The sequence below is a fragment of the Talpa occidentalis genome, unplaced genomic scaffold, assembly GCF_014898055.3.
Source record: "Talpa occidentalis isolate TD23 unplaced genomic scaffold, MPIMG_talOcc4v2.1 talOcc4.11, whole genome shotgun sequence".
NCBI classification, from domain to species: Eukaryota; Metazoa; Chordata; class Mammalia; order Eulipotyphla; family Talpidae; genus Talpa; species Talpa occidentalis.
This window is the reverse complement of record NW_023601104.1, coordinates 52919463-52936751: the sequence shown is the minus strand read 5'-3', so window position 1 is coordinate 52936751 and position 17289 is coordinate 52919463. Positions and strand designations below refer to the sequence as shown.

The window sequence follows — 17289 nt, the reverse complement described above, 5'->3', positions numbered from 1 at the left end:
AAAATTATGGAAACAATGTAGTGCCCCAAAACGGATGAGTAGATCAAGATGTGGTATATATAAACAATGGAATATTACTCAGCAATCAAAAAAAGATAAGCTCATGCCAATATGAGTTTGCAGCAATATGAATAAAACTGGAAGGGGCAATGCTAAGTGAAATAAGGAGAAAGAAAAATACAGGATAGTGTCACTAATATATGGAATATAAAGTAACTAGGATCCAGATAAAGACAGATAATAAAAACTGAATACAGAATTGAACCTCCAAGGCAAGAGTGATGGGGTAAGGGTCAGAACAAGAGGAAATGTAGCACAATGGTCTATGGTGGAGGACTGTGGGTTATTTCGCTGTGGGCACACTATGGTGGCAATACTTGAGGTGGGGGATCCCATACTTCCAAAATACTAACAATAATGTAAGCCAGTGTTACCTCAATTAAAAAATAATTATTTTTTAAATTATTTTAAATGAAAATAATACTTTGAAATCTGCAAATGTATCAAGATATACAAGCAAACTTCTGGTTCTGATCTGAAATATTTTTCAAATGAAAAAGAAATTTCTACCTAAAATCACCTAAAAGCTAGCTAACAAAAAGTTTCTACATGTTATATTTGTTGTAAGAGAAACTTAAGCATAAGTAGTGAGCAGAGATGTCAGGACTTAAATGTCATTCAAGAGTTGGTCTCTGGGGGCCTCCCTGGTGGCGCAGGGGTTACAGATAGAGCTATCAAGCTATTGCCAGCCACTACAGCATGAATTCAGTTCCCCAGCCCACCAGGGAGGTGACCCACATGGCACAGCAGACCTCTCCTGTCTCATCAGCTGCTCCCCTCAGCAGGGTATTTCAGTAGATCTGCCTATTCTGCTCCCCACTCTCTCTGACGAATCCTCTAACCCCCTGCACCTCTGGTCTACACCCCAGTTCTTGCGTGCATAAATAAATAAATCTTTAAAAAAAAAAAGGTTGGTCTCTGTTCCACTCTCACTCATACCCATATAGGGTTATTCCCCAGTCTTCTAAAGGACAGTAAGCCACCACGCCAAAATATAACTAACCCTTAATCAGAATCAGCAAGTCTTTGTAACAATAAAGTGAACAAAGTGTTTATGACTCATCACCAGTAAAATCCTTACTATTCAAAAGAGTGTAAGTGTAATGAATTCTGTCATCTCAGGATAAAGAGAAAGCCCAGAGGCTTTTTAGAAACTATTCTGCACAACACTTGGATTATAAGAAAGCTATATTCTGAACACTTTATATGAAGAGAGCTGAAATGTCAGTTGTTGTTATTTTAGTTCCCTTCATAATTTTAAACATGCTAAATACAATTACTTCCAAGTAAGGAGAAAATTTAATTATTTCTGTGTGTTGATCCCTGTGTAAGTGTTCACAGCATACAGAAACAATTTTTCTATCTAGATTTATTACTTGATTCAATCGCTTAAAATTTGAAAAAAGTCAAATACCAACAATCTATTTCAATTTTTGAATAAGTGATATTTGTTTAGAGCAGAGGTTGGTTTTGGTGTTAAATCACTCCAGGGAAATAACTTGGTAGATTCCATGTCTTTCCTCTAAAAGATTTCATTTAGCCATCAAAATGATGGGCCATGGTGGTAGAATATGGGTGAGTAGGTGGTAAGTACCCTGATAGGGGCACCCCACTGTTAACCCAGTTTAAAATACTTTTTAATAGAAGCAATACAGAAAATTAATTAAGGTCAAAACCACAATAATTTTCTTAAACTATAACAATGATTAATTAAGCAAGACCTTTCAATAATTTTTGGAGGCTTGGCTAATTCTTCATACACCATTGTAAGTTTCTGAAATTTCATTCTTTTTCTCCACTTCATCTTCCTTTTCTTGGGATAAACAATGTAAGTAATGCCAGCTTGTTTGGATGCTTCAATGAGAGAGAGAGAGAGATTTCTAAAACTGTGTCTGTGCTGCATATTATCTAAGATGGTATCGATACTCTCTCGCACAGAGCTGGATTCCTCAGTTTCCTTTTGCTCAGTAATGCTCTGCCACTCCAACGCCTTTGATTTCTGAAACAACACCTCTTCCATGTTGGTGTTCACATCATTCTTGATCTCAAACTTTGTTGTGGGAGCCTCCTCCCTCCACAACTCAACTGTAGATTTTACTCTCTAATAAGGAAATTAAAATGCAGGAAAAAAATTGATTTAATTGCTACACATTTAAAATTAATTCAGCTCCAATCATTAATAATGCAGTTGGACACTACTGAAAAATTTTAAATCATGTATTCATGAGATTCTTCAAAAGTGAGCTTCTAAAGTTAACAGTGGGTTAGTTAAAGCAAGGTATGACATTTTTAGTTACATAAAAGTAACACTACAAAGTATAGATGAATTAACTGATTTTATACATTTTTAATTAACAGAAATGTTCTTTACATATTCAAATATAACACATGCTCTATTTTTAATGCAAAAATTGATATAATGGATAAAAATGATTAAAATGTCATAAAAATCAATGTGTGAGTCCATTTTCAAAAGCACTTTAACAGCATTAAATTTCTAAACAATAGTATTCAGATGGTCTCTACGAGATTTTCAATTCAATATTTGCAAGCTAAAGTAACAGGATGTCAGCCTAATATTTATTTAATCTAATCATTAGAGAATCCACTTAATTTTTAATGATTCAATATTGTGACACATTAATAATCCTAAACAATTTTAAAGATTATTCATCAGCACTTGAAACTAATATTTATTACTAGTAAGAGAGAAATTATTTCTAATCCTTTGATATAGTATTTCCTGCCTTTTGAGTTTTCAACAGTAAATTACTACATTTATTTAATTTTGTTAAATAATTAATTGTTATAGATAACTTTAAAGTAAATTTAGATCCAAATTTCAAGCACAACAATTTCACACAAGCTCATTATATACAATAGTTGTACTAAAACAACAGCAATATTGACCCTTCATGACTTTCTATACTTCCCCTTATCTTATATTTCTAGTTAAGAAACTATAATTCAATTTGTAATTAAAAAGGAGACTAGAGAAATATGTAGACTACAGAGTATATATGTACATATATGTACATAATATACATAAATATATACATGTGTATATATTTTATACATAGAGAGAGAATATACTGGAGCCTGAAAACATGTGCCTGAAAAAAAGGGTAGAACATTAGATACCCTCACTCCCCACTTACCCAGTAGATATGAATCACACAAGGAAGTAATATGCAGTCTGAAAAACACTGGGTAGGCAATTACTGATAGAATCTATAACTATAGATGAAAGGTACCAGAATGAGGATTTTGTTTTATTTTATAGCCTTGTAAAATTGTTTGTGCATAACATATATAAAATTAAGGTATGTAATGTGATGACTTGATACAATATATATTATGAAATGATTACCATTTAATAAGGTTAGTTAACACATCCATTAGCTCATGTAGTTACCATTTTTGTGTGTTTGGCACTTACATTTAATATCTACTTTCTTAACCACTTTCAATATGAATACAGTATAATTATAGACCCTGTACTGTACATTAGATCCCCAAAATTTACTTAAAACTGGCAGTTCACACCAACATATACTTATTCCTCCCCCATTCCCAGTCCCTGGCAACTAGCACTCTATTCCACATTTCTGCAAATTCAGTTTTTATAGATTCTTCATGTAGGAGAAGAGGCCATATTTATCTTTCTCTGTTACTTAGCACAATGCCCTCAAGATTCATCCATGTTGTTAAAAAAGATAGGCTTTTCTTCTTTTATATGACTAACTTCCTATTTTATATGGTTAGTATGTATATAAAGCTATAAGAAAACCAAACCAATATCTTTGATAAAAATAGATGCAAAAATTCTCAAGAAAATACCAGCAAGCTGAATTCAACTGTACATTGAAAGGATCATACAACATGATCATGTGGGATTTATCTCTTACAAACAAAGATGGTTCAACCTACCCAAATCAATAAATATGTTACATCACATTAGTATAATGAACAATGAAGATTATATGATCATCTAAATAAATGCCAAAGATGGATTTCACAAAAATCAACATCCTTTCATGATTAAAAAAAAACCTTTTCAACAGATTTGGTATAGAAGGTACATACCCCAACATAATCAAGGCCACAGCTAGCATCATAGTCAACAGTGAAAGACTGAAAGCTTTCCAAAAAGATGAAGAAAACAAGTGTCCACTCTTGCCACTTTAACACAACATAGTGATGGAAGTCCTAGCCAGAACAAGTAGGCAAGAAAAAGAAAAAAATGCATTCGAATCACAACTAAAGAGAAATTGTCTATATCTGCAGATGATATGACCTTATATAATAGAGAAAACTCTAAAGACTCAAAGGAAAAAAAAAAAACAACAACACTGGCCCTCCCTGGTGGCGCAAGGGGTTAAGATGCAACCTATGAAGCATTCGCAGCCACTGCAGCATGAGTTCGATCCCCAGGCAGGGAGCTACCCACATGGCACAGCAGACCTCTCCTGACTAGCCTGCTGCTCCCCTCGGCAGTGTATTTCAGTCAACCTGCCTGTTCTGTTCCCCACTCTGTCTCTGGTGAATCCTCTCACCCTCCACACCTCTGGCCTGCACCCGAGTTCTTGTATGCCTAAATAAACAAATCTTTAAAAAAAAAATGAATTCAGTAAAGCTATAGGATAAACATGAAAAGAAAGAAAGAAAGAAAGAAAGAAAGAAAGAAAGAAAGAAAGAAAGAAAGAAAGAAAGAAAGAAAGAAAGAAAGAAAGAAAGAAAGAAAGAAAGAATACCTTAAGGAGATAGCAGAGTAGTGTTCATTGCAACATTACTTACAATAGCAAAGGAATGAAAATAAATTAAATGCCTATCAATGGATGAATGGATAAGCAAGTTGTGATATAGAGATATAGATCGTATAGTCAGTGGAATATTGTGCAGCCATTAAAAAGAAGAAACTCCTGCCATTTGCAACAACTCAGACTAATCTTGAAGTCTGAGTTGACAAGTGAAATAAGTCAGACAAAGATATATACCATTTGATGTCACTTATATGTGTGTGAAATGTAAAAAAAAAAAAAAAAAAAACCATACTCATACATACTCATAGATACAAAGAACAGATTAGTGGTTACCTAAGCCTGGGAGGGAAGGAAGAGAATGGGCAAAGGGAGTCAGAGATATAGACTTCCGACTATAAAATAAGTCCTAGGGAGATAATATACAGCAGAGGTACTATAGTTAATAATAGTGTATTGTATATTCCAAAGCTACTAAGAGAATAGATCTTAAAAGTACTCATCATAAGAAAAAAATCACAACTATGTGAGATAACAGATGTTAACTAAACTTATTGTGGTGATCATTTCACAATATAGACAGATATCACAAATCATTACGTTGGGCACCTGAAACTGATGTTATATTTCAATTACATCTCAGTTAAAAATAATCTTAAGGATAGTGATCATATAAAAGGGAGACAAAGCAGAAGAATCAAGTCAATTAAGAAGGAAGAATGTCAGAAATAAAATAGGAAGCATGCTACAGTTGAGTAAGTTAACAAGTTAAAAGCAAGTGACATGAAGAAGCAAGGAAGCTGACTGAATGATTTATTTCAGAGAGAAAAAGAAAAGTTGGGGCTAAGCTGTCAATGCACCAAAGGTAAGAACCAGCCCATCCAAAAGATCTGTGCATTTTTGGCGCAGAGGAAAGTGACTGCATTTTTAACTGGACAAAGAGTATGTTAAATAATCAAAGCAAGGGTTCAAACCTGGGAAACAGTGTGACATATTCTACTTTACAAGAACTGGAAATAAGCACCAGCTAGTTTGTATTGCTTGTAGCACCATGAACCACAATCTTAGAGGGTATACCAATACACATTTGATTCCCAACCTTCATTTAACTCTGGATGAATCAATGTTAAAAAGTTTAAGTTTAAGTGATGTCTATTACTATTCTTTGAATAACATCTGAACAATTATCATACCTTTAACCACGGAGGCTGTGTATTGAAATGTTGGATATTTTCAAATGATGCAGCTTTTCTTAGGAAGAAAGCCTATGAAACAAGCAAATGATAAATATGCATTGACTGTAGAGAATATTTGTGAAACTAAAATACATTACAGCTGGCTAATGATAACTGTGTAAGTAAATTAATAAAAATGCAGAAATACTCTTGTGCAAGCAAGCACAGGGCAGGTTCTCTATCAATTCTGGCATAAGGATAAAAGAGAGTTCCTGAGCCCCAAGTGGAATTTTTCAGGCTCTAATGCTCTCATGGAACCAGGTACACAGGCACACCAGGCAGGGAGGCTGGACTGCAAGGAGGTAGGCAAAGGCCCGGCATTGGGGTAGGGGGGCTGGGATGCAGCCAGGCAACCCAGCCTCCCAGCTCCCCATGTATCTTTACTCTCTCTGGGCTCTGTGGTATTCTTGCGTGATCTTGCCTCTTCTGTAGTCAGGCCACTGGGCTTCTCCTAGCCATCCTCTGTCTCTGAGTGACACCGCCCTTATATCCCTGACCTCTAAGCTCAGGTGCACACACTTGCACATGTACACACCCCTATGCTCAGGTGTCCATAGTCAGGCACGCTTGCTCCGCACCGACACTCCCTAGTGCCTTCTGTGTTAGTATGATCAAAACTGCAGGTGATAGCCACAGGGGCTAATGGTAGAAGAAGCCTGATTGATTCATTTATCCTACAAATACTAATGAAAATGTAGGTCCTTACTAGTTCAAGGTCACTGATTTCGCAAGGAAGAACAGAATTTAGAATCCATCAATTAAATTTAAAAAGTATATAACCATGGAAACTTTTGTTTTTAAAAATTCAACTTGACAAGCACACACTTATCAAGTGTGCAAGGTGCTATGCTGCAGCTTTCCAGTTTGTATAAGTGGCACAAGTGTGAGTGTATATGCTATCAATATGCTGGGGGACTAATCCCCTTTGTCCTGGGGTGGCACTAGTGGCACCTAGAGTAGCTACTGTCACTTGAAAAATCACTTCTAATCATGAACCACCTCCAACTTTTTACTCCACAGAATCACACAAATATCACCTAATATGACAGTTATTATAAGAGTTGAGAAATACTACCCCCTAGAAAATACCCCCCAAAATGACATTTTCCATACCCTAAACCAGTATAATGGATTAAACAGGCATAAAAAGAAGTAAGCATAATTGAAAGCGACTGGCAATGGCTATAAAGCTGGCATAAAGCTGGAGTGAAGAGAAAAGAGTTGAGGAAGAGGGTAATTCTGAAAGACAAGACACCTGATAAACCAAGATAAAGAGGTAGCATCAGAGGAGGCTTTTTTTTTTTTCATTTTATTTTAACATTTATCATTTTTTACATTTTTTAGACCATATTTTCTTCCCCCCACCCCCTCAGATTGAGTGCCCATAGAATCTCCTTCCCCAAGGCTCCCGTGCACCCTCACCACTGTCCCTGTGCTCCTCTCTCCATCCCTCTCACTCCTCTCCCTCAAAGGAGGCTTTTAAAGGTAACAAACTTTCCATAGACAGAAAAGGGTTGAGAACATGGAACAGCCACTGGAATAGACTAAACAAGCTGTGGTGTTCAGGGATTTCAGTCCCAAGGACTTTTTGGTACAGACAGAACACAGGACACATGGAGGTTACAAGGAAGCAAAAGTGTAATGGGGATTAAGTTAGAAAATATAGTTGAGGTACCAATATTTAGTTATATTACCTACTAAATATTACTTGGTTGAGACGTGACAGACATAATCATATCTGTGTTTAAGAATGTAGTAGGGGGGCCTCCCCGGTGGCGCAGCGGTTGAGCACTGGGTTGCGAAGCTGCCCATCAGCCTCTGCTGCACCAGTTCGATCCCCGGCTGCTCCCCGGCCACCAGAGGAGGGTCCCACATGGCGCGCAGACCTCTCCTGCCACCCGCTGCTCCCCTCAGCAGTGTACTCCGGTCCTTCTGCCTGCTCTGCTCCCTGCTCTGGCCCTGATGAATTCTCTCACCCTCCTGCGCTTCTGACTATACCCAGTGCTTGTATAAATAAATAAATCTTAAAAAAAAAAAGAATGTAGTAGGGGCCAGTAGGGAGGATGGATTGACAGGAACAGTTATAAAAAAGAGAATATCTGGCAGCCAGTGTAACTAATGCCACTCCAATAGTTCAGAAATTACAAATGGCTTTTCAAACAAGAAAGTGCCATTTGTTGGTTCGATTATTTTTTATGTGCTCTAGAGCTGTGGATAAAACAGTGAACGAGAATGACATGGCCCTAGGCTGATGAGGAGTAAAAAGACCATAAGGACAAATATTTAAGAAGTGCTGTAAGGAAAAGAACAGAACGGTGATCCATATTAAATAGAAACATTATCTTCTCCCCCCGTCAAAAAAATTACCTTACCATGTGGGGGACAATGGTGGAGACATAGACACATCTAGGTAACCGACAAGAAGGGGATTTTCACTGGGATTCAAAATATTAAATGTTTGTGAAAAATGAAGTGGTTTCTTGTCTGTCCCCCATAAAGTTCAAGACATTTATTAAAGCCGTTATTGAAATTTCCCACAAACACTCTCTTTTCTCACCGGTTGTGTTTATTATTTAATTAGCTTTCTTGGATGCACTGTAGAGTGGTAAAAAATTTTACCATCACTTAAGGACTGTATTTACTGTGCTTTGTGGCTATAAATAGATCCTCCCTTAGGTCAAAAGATTCAGAAACATGTTTGATGATTAAGACCTGGGCAACAAGTGATGAATAAGTGACAAACCGATTAGTAACTAATAACTTCTCAGAATGATAAAGACAATCTATGCAAGAAAGAAAAAAGCTATCTCAGCAGAGTGAGTTTTTTTTTTTTTTTTTGGCTGCGGGTAGCTTCATAGTGTTATGTCTTAATACCTTGCACCACCAGGGAGGCCCGGTTCCTTCCATTCTTTTTTTTTTTAAGATTAATTTATTGTTTTTTGTTTTTTTCTCATTGATTTTTTTATTTAAATTTCATTTTTATATTCCCCATACAATTACAACCCCCTTATTTTGACCCCAAGCCCGCCTTTCCCCGCCCCCCACCCCCCATAGAGTGTCTCTGGTTCATAGTTGTTTGTTGATTTTGATATTTTCTTTCTCATAGTTATTCTTTTTTCCTGGTCCCTTATTTAAGTTTTCTAGATTCCTGTTATGAGTGAGACCATCCGGTATTTTTCTTTTTCTTTCTGGCTTATTTCTCAGCAGAGTGAGTTCTGAGGCATTTTCCAGAATGAGGAAACACAAACAAATAATGTCTTAAATTACTAAAAATAGCATATGAACTGTAGGCAGATACACCAACCAACCCACAACTCAGAATAAAAATTATACATACCCTAGAACTTATCCTACGCTGACTTAAAGTAATGACACTTTCCTCGCTTTCACATGATAATCTGTCAATTAAAATTCTGCTTGATTGAACACTCTGTGATAAAAAGATAAGTTTTGAATTATGTAATAGAATACTTTTTAAAAACTTAGGATCACTATTACTTCACAGTACATTACTACCAAAAGAGAAACGTATAGGAAAAGTAGAATGCTAGAAAACACTTACCAGAGATAATTCAAATCCAGCAACAGTCTTAGTATTTGGCTGACACACACAATTTAACATTTATGAATATGCTTACATTATTTCCTTTATCCCTAACCTAATCTGAGGAACCATGGATGAGCCTGTGACCTCATAGGTTAGCACTGAATCTAGCATATCAACATCAGGATTATGAACAGGACCTATCATTTGGATTTATTGTTCAAAAGTGACCATTTTTTTTTATATTTATTTTTATTTGTATCTTTTACATCAGCAAAAACAATAATAATAGTAATAAAACTAGCAGGCAACCGTGGATAAGAAACATTATTTGATGGAAGGGAAGGAAAGGGATTAAGGGAGAGAATAGCACAAGGGACTATGGTGAAAAGTGACCATTCCTAAATGTTAATAGAAATAAAAATATCCTTAATGCTTTATAGTTCAAACTATCCATTAATGAAGTCACTTATGCAATTTATTATAATGATAAACTTCTGAGGTAATTATGATTATTATTAAATGTGCTACTTCTCTGTTCGTAATCAGTGCTTTGTATATGCACAAACAGCTAGATCTAAATTTGACAGGCTGGTGGATTCATGATGAGTTAAATCATCTTCCTGCTTTGTTTGTTCAAATTATGAGCCTAACTTATAGGACAGATAAGAAGAAACTGCCCACAAAAAGATAATATTAGTAAGGCCAAGTTAACCATTTAAAATTGAAGAGAGAATTGATAGATACTATTGGAATGTCTAGTATACCACAAAGCAAGTGTCAATAAATTCCAATAAACTGTTATTCTAAAGAATATATTTTCCTAGTCAATAAGAATTAAGAATAAAATTTAAGCAAAATAAATCTGTCAAAAAAGTTTAAAAACAATTTACTGACATAAGCAATGTATCAAAAAAGATAACCAAACTTCAATGAAAATTATTCAGGATATAAAAGTGCGCACTATAAATAAAAATTTATATAAACAATACAAAAGTCTTAGAAGAAAATTTATGAAGTACTTATATTATTTAAAAAGAAGATAAATTAATTTCATTGCCAACATAAGTGTTTAACAAAACAACCAAACACAAGTGTCAATCTAAGGAAAACAGAGAGTCAATAACCAAAAAATTTTCAAAGAGAAAATTAAAAAGCATTCAGAGATGCAAAAGTTGAATTAATAAATTTAAAAATTTTTGGTCAAAGATGGTAAGTTGAACTCATTTGTTTTCTGGCTAACTGGCCACGATATGTAACAGCTAAGGGATGACATCACAAACCCTACTAAAAAATTAAAGGGATTTTTTTCAAGATATTATACACTTTTGTTACTGAGAACCTAATTATGATTTTATTTATTTATTTATTTATGACTGAGTAATTTTGGGGTACCCCATCAGATACTGCCATAGTGAACCCACCACCAACTCACAAAGGGGATGGTTTTATACTGATGTGAGTATAGTAGCTTCACAAGTAGAGACTAAAACATTTGTAATTGAAAAATGAGAAAAGAGAAAAAAAAACTTATTTCAAAATCATCTACTCAAAAGAAGAAAGAACTTAAATATGTCATTAGATTATTTCCATGGCGTGGCTATTGTGAACAGTGTTGCAATGAACATGGGAGTGCAAGCTTCCCTTTGGAGTAGTGATTTTTGTTTTTTTTTTTTCAATAAGTGTTTTTGCAAGTTAAGGTAGATAACTGGGAGTACCTGCTCCTGGGTCGTATGGCAGATCCATTTTTAATCTTTTTAAAAAACCTCCATATTGCTTTCCATGGGGGCCAGACCAGTCTACATTCCCACTAGCTGTGTAAGAGGGTTCCTTTTTCACAACATTCTCACCAGTACTTATTGGATTTGCTTTTCTTGATATGGGCCATTCTCACAGGTGTGAGGTGGTGTTGTGTTAGCAACACCTTAGGGTAGAACCCTATACTTGTCATAGACAAACAATGGTGTAAATCAAAGTTACCACAATAAAAAGTTTTTAAATTGCATTATGGGAAAGAAAATGATGCAACATTAAAAATGGAGATTAAAACTAGAGAATATATACAAATTCTGTTTATAAATTATAAATTTCAATCAAATAGGTGCCTTTCATAAGAATATAGATTAGCAATTGACTTGAGAAAAATAATAAACATGAAAAATAAACATAATAAACAAAACCCTGAAAAGACAAAAAATTTTCATTGTCAAACGATTACCTTTTTTAATTGTCAAACAATCATGTTACCTCATAATTTGGATATACAGTTTCCTTCATGATAGATACTGGAACAGAGAATTTGGGTGGAGTTATATTCCAAAACAACTTTGTACATCCTGGATAAGAAGACACCTTTGAAAATAACCCCCCAAAAAAACCCCAATAAAAGGTCATTAGGAAGAAAATTTAAGCTCCTGTAAAAAAAAAAAAAAAAAATCAGGGCCTCCCCAGTGGCACAGTGGGTTGAGCTCAGGGCTGTGAAGCTGTCCGTAGCCTCTGCAGCACAGGTTCAATTCCCAACGGGCCAGGGAGATTCTCACATGGCACGGCAGACCTCTCCTGTCACACCCACTGCTCCCCTCAGCAGTGTCTTCGGTCTGTCTGCCTGTTCTGCTCCCCACTCTGTCTCTGGTGAATTCTTTCACCCTCCCGTGCCTCTGGCCTGTGCCCCAGCTATTGTACAAATAAAAAATAAATATTTAAAAAAATATTCATTCTAGTTCCAGAGTCTGTGAAAGCCTGGGAAAGACTACTTTACACACCCATCAGATTAGGGAAAATGCAAAGTTGGTGATTCCAAGTGCTGCCAAGGAGATCAGCAAATTAGTAAAACCATACTGGAAGCACATTGGCCAATTCTAGTAAAACAGAAAATGTACATGACCACTGATCCAGCAATTTCATTCCCAGACATATGTGTGTGTGTGTGTGTGTGTATATATATATATATATATATATACACACACATATATACACGCATAGTATGTTACATATATAATATATATTGTAAGGAAATTCTAATAAGCATGTACGAAAAGATATGTACAAGGATGCTCATGAAATAGCAAATAAAGCCCTGACCAGCAGAAGCCCCACTTACAGTAGCAGGGCTCAAAAGCAAGTAATAGGGAGAAAAAATAACCCAACAAATTGCCCCATGAGTCCTCAGCGAAATAGTACAACACAGAGAGAGGACTAATCTCCAGAACCCAACTTCAGAGGCATGGAAGATATCGTCTTCAGATACAGAGTTTAAAATTGCCATGATAAAGAAATTTGAAGAAATGGAAGAAGACACCGAGAAAACTCAGAAAACAAATATTTAGCATTTTCTCCATTTCAATGTCCAGTATTATATATGCCAATAGATATGACTCACATCAATACTTATCGTGGTTCTCATTAACTTTAAAGAGTGTTGAAAGGGTCCTAAACCAAAACGTTTTATAACTAGGAGATAGAGAAACAAATATTAAAGGAAATTCTTACTTCTTCTCCCAAGATTTGTAGGTTTGGTTTGCATGTGTGCTGTCTAGTTCTTTCTGCCATTTCAGGAGGCAGCAATGGTGTTGCTGGAAAGAAGGCAACATTCTGTTGATCGTCACGCATAACAGGAATTCCTTGCAGTATTCTGCAGTGTGATAGAGATAATACATTTATTTAAGTCATAGAATTAAGCCAAAGATTGCCCTCATTTCACGTTCTGCCAACATAAACACACTGATGTTTAACATCCACATTAAACAGATATTCTGTAGAAGTCAGACCCAAAATGGGAAATAATTCAAAAATAATTTGTTTGGTTCTGAATATATTTTAGTGGTGAACTTCATGGTGATATTGGAATAAATTTATTCTATGAAATCCCAATAACAAAAGAGGTTAAAAATAAGATCTCTATTTTCAGATTGCTGTTCCTCACTACAGGCTCACAAATAAATTTCATTTCATTTTTTTAAAGATTTATTTATTTATGCATACAAGAGCTGGAGTACAAGCCAGAGGTGCAGGGGGGTAGTGAGAGGATTCACCAAAGAGAGTAGGGACAGAACAGGTGGATCAACAGAAATACACTGCTGAGGGGAGCAGCAGGCAAGTCAGGAGAGGTCTGCTGTGCCATGTGGGTAGCTCCCTGGCTGGGGTTCGAACTAGTGCTGCAGTGGCTGTGGATTGCTTCATGGTGCTGCGTCTTAACCTCCTGCACCACCAGGGAGGCCCCAAGTTTCATTTCTTAGACTCTGGCAAAGCATAAGCAGAACTGCCTTCTCATAGTAAAGTTTCCTCTTCTTTGATTCATATCTTGCAGGAATAAACAGAAAATTCTTTGGGCATCAGATTTTGTTCTAGGTTACAAATTCCATATGCACAAGAATATGTAAGTGGGAGGTTCAAAACTTACCAGTAAAAGCCTTAATTAAACCAAGGATATGAAGTAAATCAGAATGTAAAGACAAAATGTGTTATTCATGACTGACTTACAGACTACTTGAAAAATACATTCATTTTTGTATTGTAGCACTTCATATAAAAGAAATACAAAATGATTTAAAGGAGGCTTGCACAGACTATATCAATTTCCCACGGAAGCATTTAGAGTCAGTCTTGCAACTATGCAATCATGTGAACAGACAGTCATTTTATAAGCCACCAAATGTGAAGATTAAACAAAACCAAACCCAACTGCCTGCAGTTATTAATAATATGTTAAGCCCCTCCAATGCCATCATATCAGATTCTTTAAAAATGGCCCACCCAAAGCTAAAAGAGCATTGGGGGAAAGCGTCCAGCATCATCTAGTGAAATATATGAGTGTAAAAAGAAGATAAAGTTCAACTTTCTCTTTATATTCTATATATATTCTATATATATTTATATTCTATATATATTCTATATATATTCTCTCTCTTTGTATTCTATATATATTCTCTCTCTCTCTCTATATATATATATATATATATATTTATAAGTGTTCCAGTACTTCTTTTGCCAGATGCCCTTTTATTTTTGCTAGTGAGCATAGCAAACAGGCGCCATGTGTGGTTCCAGAGTCAAAAGCTTTGAGAGGAGAGACCAACTGATCCATGAATCTCAGCTAAGACGATATTTGGCCAGTGTTGGCTTCCAGATTTTCCATTTTCCTGAATTACACCAGACGGAGCACAGTCCTGCTCGGTGAGTCCTTCAGAGTGCTTGGTGAGTCCTTCAGAGTGCTCGGTAAGTCATATCTGGAAGCTCTCCCTTGCTAGAACTCATGATTCCAAAATTTTCATTGATTTTTTAAGTGTCAAAAATCCTATTAGCAAGTTTCTTTTTGCTTATAATAGCTACATGTATTACTATTTTCTGAATCTTGATTGATATATTGAAGAAAAACAATAACAAGGAAGCAGAGTGAGGTCTCGGGTCTAGAAGGATGAAGCAAGAGTACACTCCTCAAAAGCAATAAAGTGTTCCTAATATCAGGCAGGAGAGGGGTTACTTAAGAAGCTACTCTGCTGTATTTTCATCTGGCCTCCAATCAAAAACAAGCAGATAGAGTCATTCACACTTACCACCTTTTCACATTCCCAAAGTGCACTAAAGATAAATGATGTGGTTGGTTAGAAGAAAAGTTAAAAGAAAACAGCATTCATCAGCTGTTTCCACATGTCTGGTAGACATGTGGACAGGCTATTCAAGCTTACCAACTGTGTTAGTTTGTTTTTTTGTTAAAATGCAAAGTGTTTTCATAGTGACGGTGTTTCTAGAAACAGAGTCATGGGTTCACCTTCTCACATCAGTTGCCTGGAAACACCTAAGTATCACTGTTCACCTAGTGTGGTGACAACTCCCTAAATTATAGTCTTGGTACTTAAGAGAACAACTATGCTGTTTGATAAAAATGAATCACTTACTTTGAAATGTTTCTCCAAATTCTCCCCCATTGTCTTATTTTTAGAGAGAAGAATCAATTCTTTCTAGAGTTCTCCCCTTTGGTAAACACCACTGTCTCAGTAGTTCAGACTGAACATCCCTTCTCTACAACCTTCTGCTTCCCCCCTAAAAGTAATTGCTATTCCTGCTTCTTTTCCTGCCAGTGTCTCTGGTGTCCATTGCATTTTCTCTCACCTAAGTGCTGTGATATCTTAGCCGGCCCCTCACCTCCAGCCTAACCCTCCTCCAACCATGCAATTGGCTCCTTCCACAGTTATAGTCAGACACACTCCTTCCAGATATAGTGCTGACTATGAGCTCCAGAGTCCGGCTTTCAGGGTCCTCCGTATGTGGCCCCCATCTACCTTACCAAGGCTACTTCTCTCCCCTAACACCTGGCCCAACCTACCTTCATTATGCAAAAGACGCCCTAGTTGCCAAAATTACTACAGGAGCAACAAGGGAGACAAGAAACCAAATTATAGTCCCATGTGGTTTTGAAAATAATGAAAACAAGAATTTCAGATCTTAACTCTTACATGAAACCTTGAAAAACCCCCTTCCTCCCAATCAACATTAAGCTTTGCATTACTAGTTTTCCTCTTTAATTTGATTCCTCTTTCATTATAAAAATATACATTTTTATTCTGTATCTTTTTCGCACCTGATCATAGGCTGGTTCAGGGTGGAAAGTGATTCTTATTCATGTTCGCTAATGTAGTTGATACTGATGAAGTATTATTGAATTTGACTGATCTTGAAAATTCCTACAGTCAAAATCAGCCCAGAGACTGGCCTTGGGGACTGAGACGCATGAGTTAGTATGAAGTACTGCAGAGTTCTCAGTGTTCCCTAACCAGCATCCTGAGCATCACACAGGGACTAGCTAGAAATGCCAATTCTTGAACCCCTTCACATGCAATGAATCAGAACCTCTGAGTGTGCAGCCATCTGTGTTTTCACCAACCCTGCAATGCTGATGTGTGCTGAAGGTCAAGGACTGCTGATATACTGTAATGTTCCCTAAAACAGCCTGACCGCAAGACTATGTGGGATGTTTGTGAAATCGACAACTTTGTAGATCATGCCTCTGGAGATCCTAATTCAGTATGTTTGAGATAGAGCCTGTGAATTGATACACTTATTAATCACTGAAGTCTAATCTTAAGGGAAAACTAAAAATACACTGATACAGTGGGAAGAACTAGCCTTCGGAATGACGTTAAAATCCAGGATTTTAGGGTCTCCCCTAAACAACTGTGCTGTTTGATAAAAAGGAATCACTTACTTTGAAATTTTTCTCCAAATTCTCCCCCATTGGAAAACATTTGCTCGTTAAAAGTCTCTGTACATGTCTTAAATGAGTTACATGAAAGTGACTGTGAGCTGCATTCTGTGAATGGTGCAGAAAGCCTCTCCCTCCAACCACCCTTTCTCCTCCATGATGTGATCCCAACAGAGAAGTTCCCCCATCATATCTTTGTTACCCCTTCTTTAGCACATTTATCTTGGGCCTTCGGATACAAAACACGGGAGAGACCTCACAGTCACTTTTAGGTAACTCAAAAATGTATGCAGGGATATTTTAAGAATGTTCACATACAAAAGATTTACTATAGTAATATTATTTCAGACTTTTTTTTAAGTGCTCATAGCATTTTATAACCTACTTATTGGATCACAATCCACCATTTGGAAAATAGTAACTTACAAAGAATGCTATTTAAAATGCAAACTCTTAGATTAAAAAAAAGAGTTCTTGAAGATGCTAATATTG

General features: G+C 36.3%; 1 protein-coding gene across 1 annotated transcript in view; it reads right to left on the bottom strand.

The window, feature by feature from the left end:
• The window catches only part of TTC6 (tetratricopeptide repeat domain 6), a 138199-nt gene that overhangs the window by 49755 nt on the left and 71155 nt on the right, over window positions 1–17289 (bottom strand). The window contains 5 exon segments of the mRNA XM_037503224.2: window positions 1782–2161; window positions 6014–6085; window positions 9393–9485; window positions 11847–11951; window positions 13089–13230. Coding sequence (XP_037359121.1) covers window positions 1782–2161; window positions 6014–6085; window positions 9393–9485; window positions 11847–11951; window positions 13089–13230 — 792 coding nt within the window.